Consider the following 14,399-nt stretch of genomic DNA (forward strand, 5'->3'; position numbering starts at 1 on the left):
TTTGCGCAACATTATAGCAAAGGTGTGTCTCAGTTTAACTTTTCCTTAATAAATATTGTTCATATCAGCTGCATTTCAAGAATCGATTCACAGGAGCGGCAGAGGGAGGATTTGCTGTGCATTTCTTAGAAATTTACCAATATAACCACCTAAAAACAATTGTTAGTTTGCTCGACATTATAGTAAAAGTGTGCCTCAGTTGAACTTTTCCTTAATAAATGCACTTTGATGGTCAGCTGCATTTCACCTGGGCGGCGCGGTGAAATCCAGCTTATTTGACGTTTGCTCCAGAAGTTCTGGAGAGAGACGGTGGCGGCTTTGTATGGCAAGACAAGTGTCTCATTAAGAGATACTTGGCTTGCCATATTAGTTCAGTGCCCTCTAGTGGCTGAAAATGGTAGTGTTCAATATTTTCCATGTCAGAATGAATGAAATCGTCAGATCTCAGCCAAAAATTTGGTTATAAATATGGGGAAAAAACAAATGCGTCACTTTGCTGTATAAGTTGCAGGCATGGTAATTTATGCAAAAACCTGTGACTTACATAGCAAAATTTATGGTAAGTTTGCCAGCACGGTGGCGCAGTTGGTAGAGCTGCTGCCTCTCAGCGAGCAGGTTACTTTAGTTCAAATCCCAATCTAGGGGCCTTTCTGGTTGGAGTTTGCATGTTATTTCCGTGCATGCTTGGGTTTTCCCCAGGTATTCCAGTTTCCTTCCACAGACCAAAAACATGTATGTTAGACTGATTGGTAACTCTAAATTGTTGCTAAGTGTGAGTGAGAGAGTGAATGGTTGTTTGTCTGGTTTGTCTATGTGGCCCTGTGATGGACTGGAGACCTGTCGAGAGTGATCCCTGCCTCTCGCACAGTGACTCCTGGATATGGGTACCAGTGACCCCCATGACCCAAAAAGAAAGAAGCAGGATGGATGGATAAAGCTCTGTTCAATCTGGAGCTGGTTTATTATGGAGGCAAGTAAAAAGGCTCTACGTTCTCCTAATATGATATATTTGCATTTTCTCACAGCTGATTAAAAATCTGGAACAAGTTTAGAAGACTCTGCAACATGGTTAATTTGTTCCTTAAAGAACCGACTGAAAGCTCTACATTTTTACCATCTTCTGGGAGTCAGCCATAAGGACCTCTCTCTTTTATGGATTAAAGCCGTATTCACACAGGATTAGTTTTACCTAGGGACCACATGAAATAAATAAATTACTCCCCAACGTCTGTTTTTTACGTGGTGCACTCGCACGGGATAACCAAAGCCTGAGATTTAGGTGAAATTTACGGACATCTTCCAGATATTACGTTAACACGCTGTGTATTGCGTAACAATAACGTTACATCATTCATGTCAGTCACGTTATGTTCAGGCTACAGTCACTCGGTGCTGTGTTACTGCCAGCCCTAGCCAGCTGTATAGTAGTCTACAAACAGAAGAAAATTATTCTTACCGCACAGAGCAATGCATGATGTGAGCCACCATTTGAATATGATTTTGCTCCTTCTTTTCAGCCTTTTCTTTTTTGGGGACCGTTGGGGGTCGATAGGCTTTTGCTGGTCCGAAACACAAAAGGTTATTTATGCACTCCAATGCAGACAAAAGCAAATAAAAAATACGCCGAGGAAATAAAAAAACGCATAATTATCTGTCGGATCCCACACTTTTCTATCCAAATAACAGAGATGCCTATTCACATTGGATTAGAATTATCACAGGACCTCAGAGTTCAGCAAAATACAGTAGGTAATTTGAGGGGGGAATTTTTACTTTACAAATTACTGACATGGCCGATTCGCACGGGATTAACAACACAGACTATCTTCGTGATTATTACAAATAGCATGTGGTCCCTAGGTAAAACTAATCCCGTGCGAATAGGGATTTAGTTTCAGGACATTTTTCTGACGTCCAGCATTAGATGTTTTGAGTTGATCAGTGAACTCTGTGATAACACCAGTAATGTTTGTGTGAATATAAAGTTATAACTGTCCTTGTTGTTCATGTGTTTCAGTGTTTCCTGCTGATGTTCAGCAGATGGTGCTGATTAAAGAAGAAGCTCCTGAAAAATGGAGTTCTGGTCAGAAGGACCCAGAGACCCTCAACATAAAAGAGGAAGAGGAGGAACTGAAGATCAGTCTGGATGTAGAGCAGCTCAGTGTGAAGGAGGAGACTGATGACACCAGGTTCTCCTTCACTGCAGTTCATTTGAAGAGTGAGGATGATGAAGAGAAACCTCTGTTCTCTCAGCTTCATCAGCACCAAGTGGAAGATGGAGATCTTCCAACCAGCAGCTCAGCTGACCAGATGAAAGCAGCAACTGGTGGAGAAGATTGTGGAGGATCAGAAATATCAAGGCTTCTGGAAAAATCAGCTGCAGATTATGAAGAGAAACATTTTTATTTAAAGGAAAAGGAGCAACAAAACCAAATCCTGGATGATGATTTCAGTCACAACTTTCATCACTACAAATTAGGTTTGTATATTTGGATCAACTGTGATGATGTTTGTAACATTTTAGTCACAGTTTTAATGAAGCTGACAAACTTAGTCTTTAAGAAGAACTTGTATAAACAACATTTGTGTTTGTATCTTATATGTGATATGTTAGTAATATGTGTAAAAACATATTACTTGGGGGGAGGGGTTAGATTTTGTTTGAGTAAAATTTAGGTGTAAAATTAATTTTTAGATTTTTATTTGCTTTTATCCCTGGTAGCACTTTGTAATGACAGTGACAATGACCTGAATCTCTGGGACCATGGTCATCTACCACTCTCAAACAGGTCCTCCAACATGAACAACTCTGACTTTCAGCTCAACAAAACTGCTATGCAGGAAATATTGTACTTTCTCTAGTGCACATGTGTTAAACTCGAGGCTTACAGGCCAAATCTGACCCTTCTCAACATCTTATCTGTCCCCTCAAGATTATATTTTAAATGTAAATTACTTTTATTGCTTCTCATTTTGCCAAAAAAATTATAAAATACTTAATTTTGTGCAGATTTCTCATGACAGTTTCTTAGATTTGAAGCTAGGAAAAAAAAGCATTTTTCAATAATCTTTAAATTAGATGTGGAATGAGCAGCAGGGAACGTCAAATGAGATCAATCCTTGTTGATGAACCTGCATCCAAGAAAAGATGTCTGGTATTTGACTTGAGTGAATGTATCGACTGAAATTGGCCTGTGGCTTAGACCAAGTTTTTAATTTTGGCACTACAGATTTTGTAACAGTTTGACACTCCTGCTCTAATGTTTCCAGTGACAGTTTTCATATCATGAACAGTTTCCCAGCACAGCTGGTAAGTGTTGCCATGGACCAAGTCCTGTAAAAACATGTTAACACAGTTATGATGTTGACATTTCCAATGTCACTTCAGTATTGATCCATCTAAACTTTTGCATGGAAAAGTCAAATCTAATTTATTTATATAGCACATTAAATAAAAATGGCTGTTGGGTAAAGTGCTGCACACAAAGCAACAAATTACTACACCACCAGATAATTTGTATGAGATTTTAGAAACAGCTCTAGACTGTCTAGATCTGTAGAAGCACTGCGGTTAGTATTTATTATCAAGTAATGACATTCATGCCCATGGTTAGTGTGTTTCAACATCTGATCAGAGCTGTGAGTGTGCTGCCAAATGCAGAAAATGATTGAGCAGCATGTGGAGCAGAAACAATGTGTTGCTGATGAAATATTAAATCTGGACAGAGTCCAGAGTTATAGTTTGTATCACTGTTTGGAAAAATGATTGAGTCTTTTCCTGTCAGCATCAAATGATAATTATAAATTGAAATATAATTTTATGTACCTTTAAAGTTGGCAATTCATCATGCGATCTTGGTGTTTAGTGTTCTGTTGTTCATTTTTTTTACCAAAATGAGCAACAGTCAAAAACTCAAACTGTCTCCTGTTTTCAGTTTGGTTCTCTTGAGTATTTATCTTAAATTTCAGCACAAAACTATTAAAGAATAACAAGATATAGATGAGAAAGCTGGACTCCTGTTGTTGCGCTTGCTGTACCAGTGTATCCTGGGATTTGTAGTTTTAGTTGTCAAGTCATCAGTCTTCTCCGTGATTGTGTAGCCTACAGAACTAGATTGAGAGACCATTTAAAGGCATTTACAGGTGTTTTGAGTTAATTAGCTGATTAGAGTGTGGCACCAGGTGACTTCAATATTGAACCTTTTCACAATATTCTAATGTTCTGAGATACTGAATTTGGGGTTTTCATTAGTTGTCAGTTATAATCATCAACATTAAAAAAATAAACATTTAACATATATCAGTCTGTGTGCAATGAATGAATATAATATACAAGTTTCACTTTTTGAATGGAATTACTGAAATAAATCAACTTTTCCATGATATTCTAATTTTATGACCAACACCTGTACACCTGCTGGTGGATATTTTACACGAAATATGGCTGGTCTTTACCTTGACATGTCTGATCTGTTTGTTTTACCATCTTCTGATAGCCGGTCAGGATGTCTGGCTCACTGGATTTGTTTCAGGAGGTTTTTCTGACGTCCAGCATTTGATGTTGTTTTGAGTTGATCAGTAAACTCAACAAATGATGTTTGTGTGAATATAAAGTTGTAACTGTCCTTAATGTTTGTGTTTCAGTGTTCCCTGCAGATGTTCAGCAGACGACGTTGATTGTAGCAGAAGCGTCTGAAGAACGGAGGTCTGAAGTGGCTGAGAAGGACCCAGAGCTCCTCCATATGAAGCTTCAGCAGCAAGATCTTCCAACCAGCAGCTCAGCTGACCAGATGAATGGAGCAACTGGTGGAGAGGACTGTGAAGGAGCAGGAACTACCAGGAACCCTAATCTAAATATTAATGAAGATGATTCCAACTCTTCAGAGACTGAAGTCAGTGAGGATGAGGATGATGTCAATTATCCTGATTCTCAGCTGAAAGACTCATCAGACTCTGTAACAGAACTTGAAAACCATGACAAAGCCTGGAAGGAGAGCAGGACTCCTGAGTCAGGTGTAAACACCGTTAACAAATCTTGCAGCTTCTCTGAGTGTGAGAAGCAATTTATCCACAAGGAGTCTGTCCAGAGAAACAAGACGGGTCATTCAAGAATAAAGTCCTCAAGTTTGGTTAGTAAGAAATGTTTTAGAGGGAAGAAAACTGGAGGCCTAAACAAAAAAATCCAGTCAAAACAGAAATCATTTAATTGTGACGACTGTGGAAAAAGATTTAACAGAAAAGATAGTCTAAACAGACACATGAGAATTCACACAGGAGAGAAACCATTTGCTTGTGATCTTTGTGAACACAAGTTTAGAGAAAAGTCCAATTTAAACTCGCACATGAGAATCCACACAGGACATAAACCATTTGCTTGTGATGTTTGTGGACAAACGTTTGGACTAAAGTCACATTTAAACATACATATTATGATCCACACAGGAATGAAACCATTTGCTTGTGATCTTTGTGAACACAAGTTTAGAGAAAAGTCAACTTTAAAGCAACACATGAGAATCCACACAGGACATAAACCATTTGCTTGTGATGTTTGTGGACAAAGGTTTGGACGGAAGTCGATTTTAAATTCACACATGAGAATCCACACAGGACAGAAACCATTTACTTGTGATGTTTGTGGACAAACGTTTGGACACAAGTCAACTTTAAACAGACACATGACAATCCACACAGGACAGAAACCATTTGCTTGTGATGTTTGTGGACAAAGGTTTAGACTAAAGTCACATTTAAACAGACACATGATAATCCACACAGGACAGAAACCATTTGCTTGTGATCTTTGTGGACAAAGGTTTGGACTAAAGTCAAATTTAAAAGTACACAGGAAAGTGCACACAGGAAGAATAAACAGTTTAGCTGTAAATATTTTGACAGATCCTAAAGACACTTAGGTTCTCACCCTTTTTAAACTGACCAACTTCAGTGTTTCTTGTTAAATAGTACGTGTGGTGTGGAAAATTGTTTTCCATAATTGAGGAGGAGACCCAGGACACGCTGGAGGGACTATGTTTCTTGGCTGGCTTGGGAACGCCTTGGGATTCCCCCGGAGGAGCTGGCCCAAGTGGCTGGGGAGAGGGAAGTCTGGGTCTCACTACTTAGGCTGCTACCCCCATGACTCGACTCTGGATAAGTGGAAGAGAATGGATGGAAGGATGGAATTTTTTACTTGCAGTAATACATGTGTACTTACTAGATCCGATTTCTTCCACCTGCGTAATATTGCTAAAATTAGAAACATCTTATCTAAAAATGATGCAGAAAAACTGGTTCATGCATTTGTCATGTCTAGACTGGACTATTGCAATGATTTTGTTATCTGGGTGTCCAAATACTTCTTTTAAAAGTTTTCAGTTAATCCAAAATGCTGCTGCCAGAGTCTTAACTGGAGTTGATAGGAGAGATCATTTCTCTCCAGTTTTAGCTTCTCTCCATTGGCTCCCTGTCAAGTCCAGAATTGAATTCAAACTCTTACTTCTAACCTACAAAGCTCTCAACAACCTAGCTCCATCTTATATTCGAGATCTTGTTGTTCTATATTTTCCTAACAGAGCACTTCGCTCTCAGGCTGCAGGCTATCTCACAGTTCCTAGAGTTTCCAGAAGCATAATGGGAGGCATATCTTTCAGTTATCAGGCTCCTCTCTTATGGAACCAATTTCTAGTTTCTGTCTTTAGGGCTGACACATTGTCCAGTTTTAAGACTGGTGTAGGAGCTATTTGTCTATTTTTGTTATCTTTGAATTTAGTTTATTGGTTCATAAATTAGCTTATTTTTAGGTTTGATTTTTAAATTAGTATTTTTGTTTAATCATAATGGTTTAGAATAAATTTGTTGGTTAGTAATTTGTTTAGTTTATTTATTTATTTTTTATTTGGGATGTGGGTATTAGAGGCATAAATATGAAGGCTGTAGGGAGGTTTGGAGGGACGTGGGTGGTCACATGTTTTTTTTACCAGTCAGAGGTTGAGCAACAGGAGGAGCAGTCATGCAGGAGCAGGTGTGTGAGGAAGGGCTCCTGCATATCAAATTGTTTGGCTTTCAAGTTGGAATAAATCTACCATAAACTGGATTTTTGGACATTTCCTTTGTACTGCGTTAAACGTAAACCCACGGAGCAACAAAGGACTATTTGAGTAACATTCTCCTTCAGTTAGATCTTCATTTTTTGTTTGTTTTTTTGTTTTCATGGACAAATAGTCACCACAACTGGGCTTAAGACTTTCCTTTTTGATAAAGACTGATTGGGGTTGGCTTGTCATGCTGTCTTAAGTTTAGACTACTAGAAGACAAACTGACCTCATTTCCTTAAACGATTTGCTAAAATTGAATAGTTTTCATTTGATATTATTTCTATCTTAACGTGATTCTTGACCTGCCATTGTGTATCTGTTCCTTCCTGTTCTTCTCAAACCCAGCCAGTCGAAGCAGATGGCCGCTTGTCCTGAGCCTGGTTCTGCTAAAGGTTTCTTCCTCATGAGGGAGTTTTTCCTTTCCACTGTCACTTTCATGCTTGCTCAAGATGAGAGAAGCAGTCTGTTCCTCAGATAAATACTGTTAAATTATTATTTTTAAAATATGAATGTTTCTGTTGACTTATTTTATATATTAATATTTTGGTTCAGTGCCCTGAGACGACTTCTGTTGTGACTTGGAGCTATATAAATAAACTGAATTGAATTTTACTTGCATGCTCTACTTGTGATTGCATGGGTTTTCCCTTGGTCCTCGGGTTTTCTCCAACAGACTAAAAAACACATGTTGAGTAAATTGATACGTTTTTTTTTTCTCCAGGCATGAATGAAAAGACGAATGGGTGGTTGTGTCTTTTTTCTTTCTTTTTTTTTCTATGTGGCCCTGTGATGCATTTGTGACCTGTCCAGGGTCTTCCCTGCTTCTTGCACAGTACACAAGCTGGAGATCAGCACCAGCTTCCCAGCAACCATGCACAGAAAAAAGTGGGTTAGGAAAATGTTAGCTGTTTCTATTAGACGTGTAATGATAGATTTATTTGTACCTGACTCCCAATTCATGTATCTAGGTAGATGTTAACTTTATTTTGCTAACTGCTGTGATTAAAAGTAGAAGAATGCACAATCTAAAGCACTCCAAAGCAAAGCATGGAAAATCTGTTTATTTCAAATCAGCTGTGTGGAAACGCTTTTCAGTCATCACGATCTGTCAAGAAAAATGAGAGATGCTAATATGGCAAGCCAAGTAGTCATAGTTTACAAGATTTGAAAGTCACTGTCAAGACAGGAGTGTATTTTTTCAATAATCCTCATGTCAAGTGTTATTTTTCCACACTCGCACTCAGGAAGATCAAACAGAGCCCCTAATCTCTCACTAATCCCCTCTCCCAAAAGACTCAATCAGATTAATCTCTTTATCAAAGTGATAAAAGAATAAAGTAAATATTATCATTAATATTATAAGTAATATTATAAGTAATAGTAGTTAAATATAGAATAAAGTAAATAATAAAGTAAATGGTTACAAACTTTTATTTGTAAAAGGTAAAGTGGTAGTTGTACAACAGAAATAACAACTACCAGAGTACTGTTTCGAGAATTACTCGTATAACTTTTCTTTAAAAACTAACAACAGAGTAATTTTAAAAACAGTCTTAAAAAACAAAAAATGTAGTTTTGTCAAGATATCTTCTTGATCCTGTCATGCAGCTGATTTTTGCAATTTTCAGCGATTTTATCTAAGTTCTTGACAATATGACAATAAAGAAATGACAATAAAGAAACTCTGACTCTGACTGACTATGACAGTGTTAAGAGAGCAGGACAGTTTTCACTTTATCCACTGCATGAGCCCCATACATCAACTCTATAATTTTCAGGCAGGCTGAAAAGGATGTTCTGTGGATGCATTCTCATCTACCTGCCAGCTGTGCTCGAGTGCCTGATCACTGAGATCCTGGAACTAGCAGGAAACACGGCTCGTGACAGCGGAAGGACAGGATCGTCCCTCGGCACCTACAGTTGGCTGTCCGCAGTGACGAGGAGTCGGCAGACTGCTGGGAGGAGTGGCCATCGCTCTGGGAGGAGTTTTGCCCAGCATTTGGGCGGTCCTACAGCCCGAGGGAAACCGAGATGCCAGCCGAGTCTGGGTGGACAGATCAGACGACATCTGCAGCCAGTTTCTTAGGATCCACTGTGGGATGGAACTTTACAAGAGATCTTTCCTGTTTACAACCATCAGTGTCTATAGCATCTCTTAATGAAATAAGTATAATGAGTTACAACAACAAATAATTTCCCTCTGGGATTAATAAAGTATTTTTGAATTGAATTGAATTGGTCATTTGCTGACATGCCTACTGGATTGATTGACAGGTCACAAACAAACAAAAAAGAGAGAGCTGGCAGCCCCAGCCCTAGCGGTGTTCTATGTTTATATGTTGTTAATAAAAAGTTCTAAAAACAAAACAGGGAGCGCTGGCCCTGCAGCCCACACATCAGACCAGCCCACCAGGAAATCTCCTGACCCTCCCGCAGCCACGCTGGACCTGATTTTAATTCGCTCATGACAACAATCTTTCATTTCTCACCATTTCAGTCATGATGTCAACGGAGGAGGAGGAAGCGGAAGAGATTGCTTGCCTTTTGGCAAAAAAACAAAACAAAAGAAAATGCCATTAAACCAGATCAGGGATGAAGAAGGGGAATTTAATACATCGGTGTCGCATAGAAAACAGTCCGTCACCGGGCAGTTTATTGTGCAACACCGAGTACGTGTACACAGTCATAAAAATTGAGCTTTGCACGGACATGCCCTGTGGGCGTCTGCTTCGACTCTAATCCGGTACGCGCGGACCTCCGCGGACTGATGTATGCCCGACTATACTGGAGCCTTTAGGAAGGACAGTTGTTTACCAGAAAGGTGGAGGATAATTAACATATGGTCCTTTTCCATTAGTAACGGTACAACCCGGTTCGACTCGGCACAGTTCCAAGGCTTTTCCACTAGCAACCGTTTGTGGAACTGGTCCCTTTTTTAGTCCCTTTTTCTCCGGGGTTCCAAGCGTGCCAAACTGGCACTAAAACGTGATGTCAGAACACTGTCGGTCACTGATTGGTCAGTGGGTGACACTGTCAGTCACTGATTGGTCAGGGGGTGGAGTCACTGGTTGTTTGAGAAATTTTCACAACAGCCCGATCCACTATTTGCAATAATTCGAACTCGAGGAGCGACTGGACCTATTTTTAAGATTTTAAAAACAATAATGACAACACCGTGGTCTAATGCTGAAGTACAGGCATTTTTTGTGCTTGGTGGCCAACGACAAAATTCAGAGCGAGCTAGACGGACCTTCGCTAGTGCCCCCGGTCCTCTCCACCGGAGCCACAGTAAAAGGCTGGGAGTCCTTCACTATGAAGTCCACAAGAGCGTATCTAAAAAAGTTAAGTCTGGTCCTCCAGAGGACCAGACTTAACTTTTTAGATTGTTCTACCTGGATTATTGAGCATGCATCAGGATGTTCACAAGAGCTTCATCAAGCTCTTTCTTCCTGGATCTTAAAAAAATATATAAATAAAGAAAATAATGAAAAAAGTAACACAGAATTAACTTACAAATATTTAACTGTCGGTGGCATGAGGCTGAGTGTTCTCGTGTTTGGCTCTATAATGCCTCAGCATTGATGACATATTATTATACATCAGCAGCTGTGGGCAAAGCAAACTCTGCACCTGTAAAACCAAGATAACAACCCGTTACTGCACCTCTTGCATAACATGATACCATGACTATAACTCTACTGCATAGTATAGGCTATAGGCTTTCTAATAAACATTTTGAATGTACATTACCTTATTAGATGGCTTCAAATCAAAATATTCCCACACTTGGGAACGCTTCCTAGATGGTTGCGCCATGACAGAATAATCCACCTAAAGTCCGAATATCAAAAAACGAGAGCTGTTCATAACTTATAATACGTGTAGAACGGGGATGTGTACCGGGGCTTGAGCCATCTTAAAGACACTGAATTGCGCCAAATGTTTGAAACTCTGCCTGTGAACTTGAAGCAGTCAGCTGACTCAGTCTGAATAAAGCAGTGAAGTGGTTCACACGTGATTGGTGATGTCACATGAAGCAAGCTCCGGCCCACTGCTTCACCATCGAAACTGTCAAGTTTGAAGCGTGCTTTGAAGCTTCAGTGTTAGAAGTAAATTCACTAAAAATAAGTCTGTAAATATTTACTTTGAGTAAAATTTTCTCTTTTTTTTCAGTCCATCACTTTTTGTCACGACACCTGTATCTTCTGAGAATGTAATCCTCGCAATTTGATCTGCTAAAGTTACCTGAGCTGAACAAAATTCATGCAACTCTGCCATCCTTCATGACTGTTGACCTAGCAAGTCGCTGCTAGCTGCTATGCTAGCCGTACCAGTGAGCAGGAAAACTAATGGATGACATGAAGGATCAGCCAGTGGGCGTGCAGGTCCAACCCACTGACATTGATTCACAGCTGAAGTCATTCTGCTGAAAAGTGGCATTATGAAATAAATAAGCCGTTGTGAAAAACATTATGAAATAAGCCATGAAAAACAGCATTATGAACTAAATAAGCCTTGAAAAAGACAATTATGAAATAAGTCATTTTTTCTTATTTCATAATGCTTTAATTATTGATTTATTTAATTTAGAGTATTTCGGTGTTCCACACCTCTGACACCACATTCTGGTCATCTCAGTGGGGAAATAAAATACTCTTTAGTCATGGGAGCAACAGTCTGCAGGAGTGGCCACCTGATCCACTATTTGTAAGACTGAGTTTGCAGTGCCTCAGACTTAAGAAGTCTTTTTAGATAAAAGAAGAAACGTTTCAACAACAACAACAAAAAATCCGTCCAGATGACCTGACATAACCTTGTTAGACGGTGCATCTGACGTCATAGATCACATGACTCAGACTAAACGAATCAAGCTCCGACTCAGCGCTAGTACGTCATTGTTTATGCGACTTAGCTTTAGCGTCCAACGGACCGTCTCTACTTTTTGTCGATTTACAAACTTTCTGTAACTTTTGGAGTAAATCCAACTTCTTGAGTTCGGCTCAGTAACTGTTAAATGAAACTTTAGCTCAAGGAAAGCTAACAGATGTGGAGACAACAGGCTAAATAAGGACGGGAAGCTGCAGCGGAAGAAATGTCGGAGTTTCTGAACAAGACGGGCCCAGATCATGAAGAGGAACTGTCTCGTTTAAAAGAAAAAATGCAACAAAATAAAATCCTGGATGCTGTTTTGAACCCCAGAGTTCTTCTGCACAGATTAGGTTTGTATAAATACATTTATCCTATTTAGTGTGATGATGTTAGCTGCAGTTTTGGTAGCTAAGTGACTTAGCATCTTTAGAGGACCAGGTGCTGTCGCACTTTTACCACTTTTATCTTTAAAATCCAGCCAGAACCTTGTTGACGGAACTCTGTCTTTTAGGATTGAACTGCAGGCTCCAACAGAGATGAGTGTTGGCAGTTTGATCAGACTGTAGGTGTTTCACGCGGAGGGGGCAGCAAAGCTGAACCTTTTTTTCTAATTCAGTTCTGACACAAGGAACAGACAGGACGACGTTGTTGGAGCGTAAGGCGTAGTGGTTTATTTTGTATTTTAAGAAATGTGCCTAAATAAGATGGAATAAAGAGAAAGAGATAAAGAGCAGCCAGATTTAGAGTACAGCTCACATTGATGAGTGAGGTGACTGTAACCAGTGATGAACCTCAGAGCACTGTGGTAAATGTGTCTAAGGACTGCAGATATTTGGAAGGGACTCTCATGTGCAGCACATCACCATAGTCCAGTAAGGGCAAGGTGTTCCTTACTTGCTGAGTGAAAAACATAATTAATTTCTAAAATAAAACCTGTCTGTGCTGTCTGTGGAGGACATATATGATGCGTACATTATTGGATTTATGATAACAGAGTTTCTGCTTTTTGGAATCGGTGGATACCTTTTGATATCGACAAATTAGGAAGACGTCGGCAGTAGTTTTGACCATGGTAAATCTGTCAGCCTTATGTGAAGGATTAATCTGTGCCTTGAGCTCTCAAACTCGTATGCTTACCGAGCTCAACCACAAGCTGGACACGATTTCTAAGAATCATAGGCCACTTGCGGCTCCTGAAACTCGCCAGCACGAAGCATTCAATCTTGGAGAATGCTAAATCGAGCACGGACCAGGTGGAATGTCCACTAATTCTGGCTGTTTGGATTTGCCATTGAGTGCACCAGCAGAACTTGAAGGCAGACAGAAAACAGAGCCTGGCAGCCCAAACAATTGTTGTTTATCTGAAATTGGACCTCCCCACTGGCCTTGGACAGGCCAACTTATCTCAAATTGCTCCTGGAGGATACGTAAACTAGAAGCTCTGCCCCCCTTCCCAAGGACATCTGTGGCCCTATCAGAATGCTGATAGACACTGTACCATCCTATCAGGACTTTGGAACTTTTTTCTGTGTTTATGGCTGACTAATCGGCTTTGTCAACCTCTATGCATAAATATATTATGATTAGGGATGGGGCCGATCCAATATCAGTATCGGACTCCGATACAGCATAATTTATGTATCAGATTTTTCTGATCCAACCTTCAGAGATTTCCGATCCATGACGCACGTCTAAGTCTGCTGAAACATCTCTGCGTGTGATTCCCTGCCTGCTGATCTGCAAGTTGGCTAGATTTTCTGATCAGAGGCGTGTCTCGTGAAACCCAGAGTAATAAGACCCGCCTCACATTCAGGAAATCCATTTCATAGTTTGCAGCCAGCTAAAACGTGAGCAGAGCAGCACTGTTGCTAACGGCTAACCAACTTTTCATCGAAACATGTCCACTGTGTGGAAGTATTTTACACTAAACATCGCAAGACAGCAACGTGCAATGTCTGCAGAGCTGCTGTACCGAGAGGAGGCAGCTTGGTCACGACCTACAATACATCAAACATAAACATAGCACCACATTAAACCACGGTAAGTTTTACGTTGGACATTGGAGCTCCGTGGCTTCAGCGGTGTGTTCTTCTCGTTCATTTTGAAGAAGGCAGTCTGATTTCGGTCAGCCAAGGTCAGTCTGCCCATCTTGGAGGAGGGGCAGACTGAGCACGGCTGACAGAAATCAGACTGCCTTCTTCGGACTGAACGAGAAGAACACTTTGCTGAAGCCACGGAGCTCAAATGTTTACCGAGAAGTTGCTAAACTTCATCGTAATTAATTACCAACCGCTATCAGTTGTAGAAAACGGAGGATTTCGCAGCTTGATACTTGCAGCCAAGATATAGTTTACCCTCCAGAAGATTTTTATCAGTAGAACAGTAGACAATCATAAAAAGCATATGAATTAATAAATACAAGAAAATTGTATATAT

The 14,399-nt window shown here is 40.0% G+C and overlaps 2 protein-coding genes across 2 annotated transcripts in view; both read left to right on the forward strand.

The window, feature by feature from the left end:
• The first annotated feature begins 927 nt into the window (after positions 1-927).
• Positions 928-5,915, forward strand: LOC119420813 (zinc finger protein OZF-like). The gene is made up of 3 exons (XM_037688240.1): positions 928-970; positions 2,018-2,326; positions 4,645-5,915. Exons 1-3 carry the CDS (start codon positions 928-930, stop codon positions 5,913-5,915), a joined length of 1,623 nt encoding a protein of 540 aa, XP_037544168.1.
• Positions 5,916-11,994: 6,079 nt separating this feature from the next.
• The window catches only part of LOC119420814 (zinc finger protein 239-like), a 10,154-nt gene continuing 7,749 nt past the window's right edge, over positions 11,995-14,399 (forward strand). Inside the window, exon 1 of the mRNA XM_037688241.1 lies at positions 11,995-12,313. Within this exon, the coding sequence (XP_037544169.1) occupies positions 12,187-12,313 (127 nt within the window). The 5' untranslated portion in view covers positions 11,995-12,186. The remainder of the gene's footprint in view (positions 12,314-14,399) is intronic.

The sequence above is a fragment of the Nematolebias whitei genome, chromosome 14, assembly GCF_014905685.2.
Source record: "Nematolebias whitei isolate Nwh7 chromosome 14, NemWhi1, whole genome shotgun sequence".
In the NCBI taxonomy this organism is placed as follows: Eukaryota; Metazoa; Chordata; class Actinopteri; order Cyprinodontiformes; family Rivulidae; genus Nematolebias; species Nematolebias whitei.

Excerpts from the sequence above, each read along its gene's own strand:
- LOC119420813 (XM_037688240.1), top strand. The coding sequence starts at position 928 with ATGGATAAAGCTCTGTTCAATCTGGAGCTGGTTTATTATGGAG. Across the intron at positions 971-2,017 it reads GGAGCTGGTTTATTATGGAG|TGTTTCCTGCTGATGTTCAG; the intron begins GCAAGTAAAAAG and ends CATGTGTTTCAG. Across the intron at positions 2,327-4,644 it reads CCAGATGAAAGCAGCAACTG|TGTTCCCTGCAGATGTTCAG; the intron begins GTGGAGAAGATT and ends TTTGTGTTTCAG.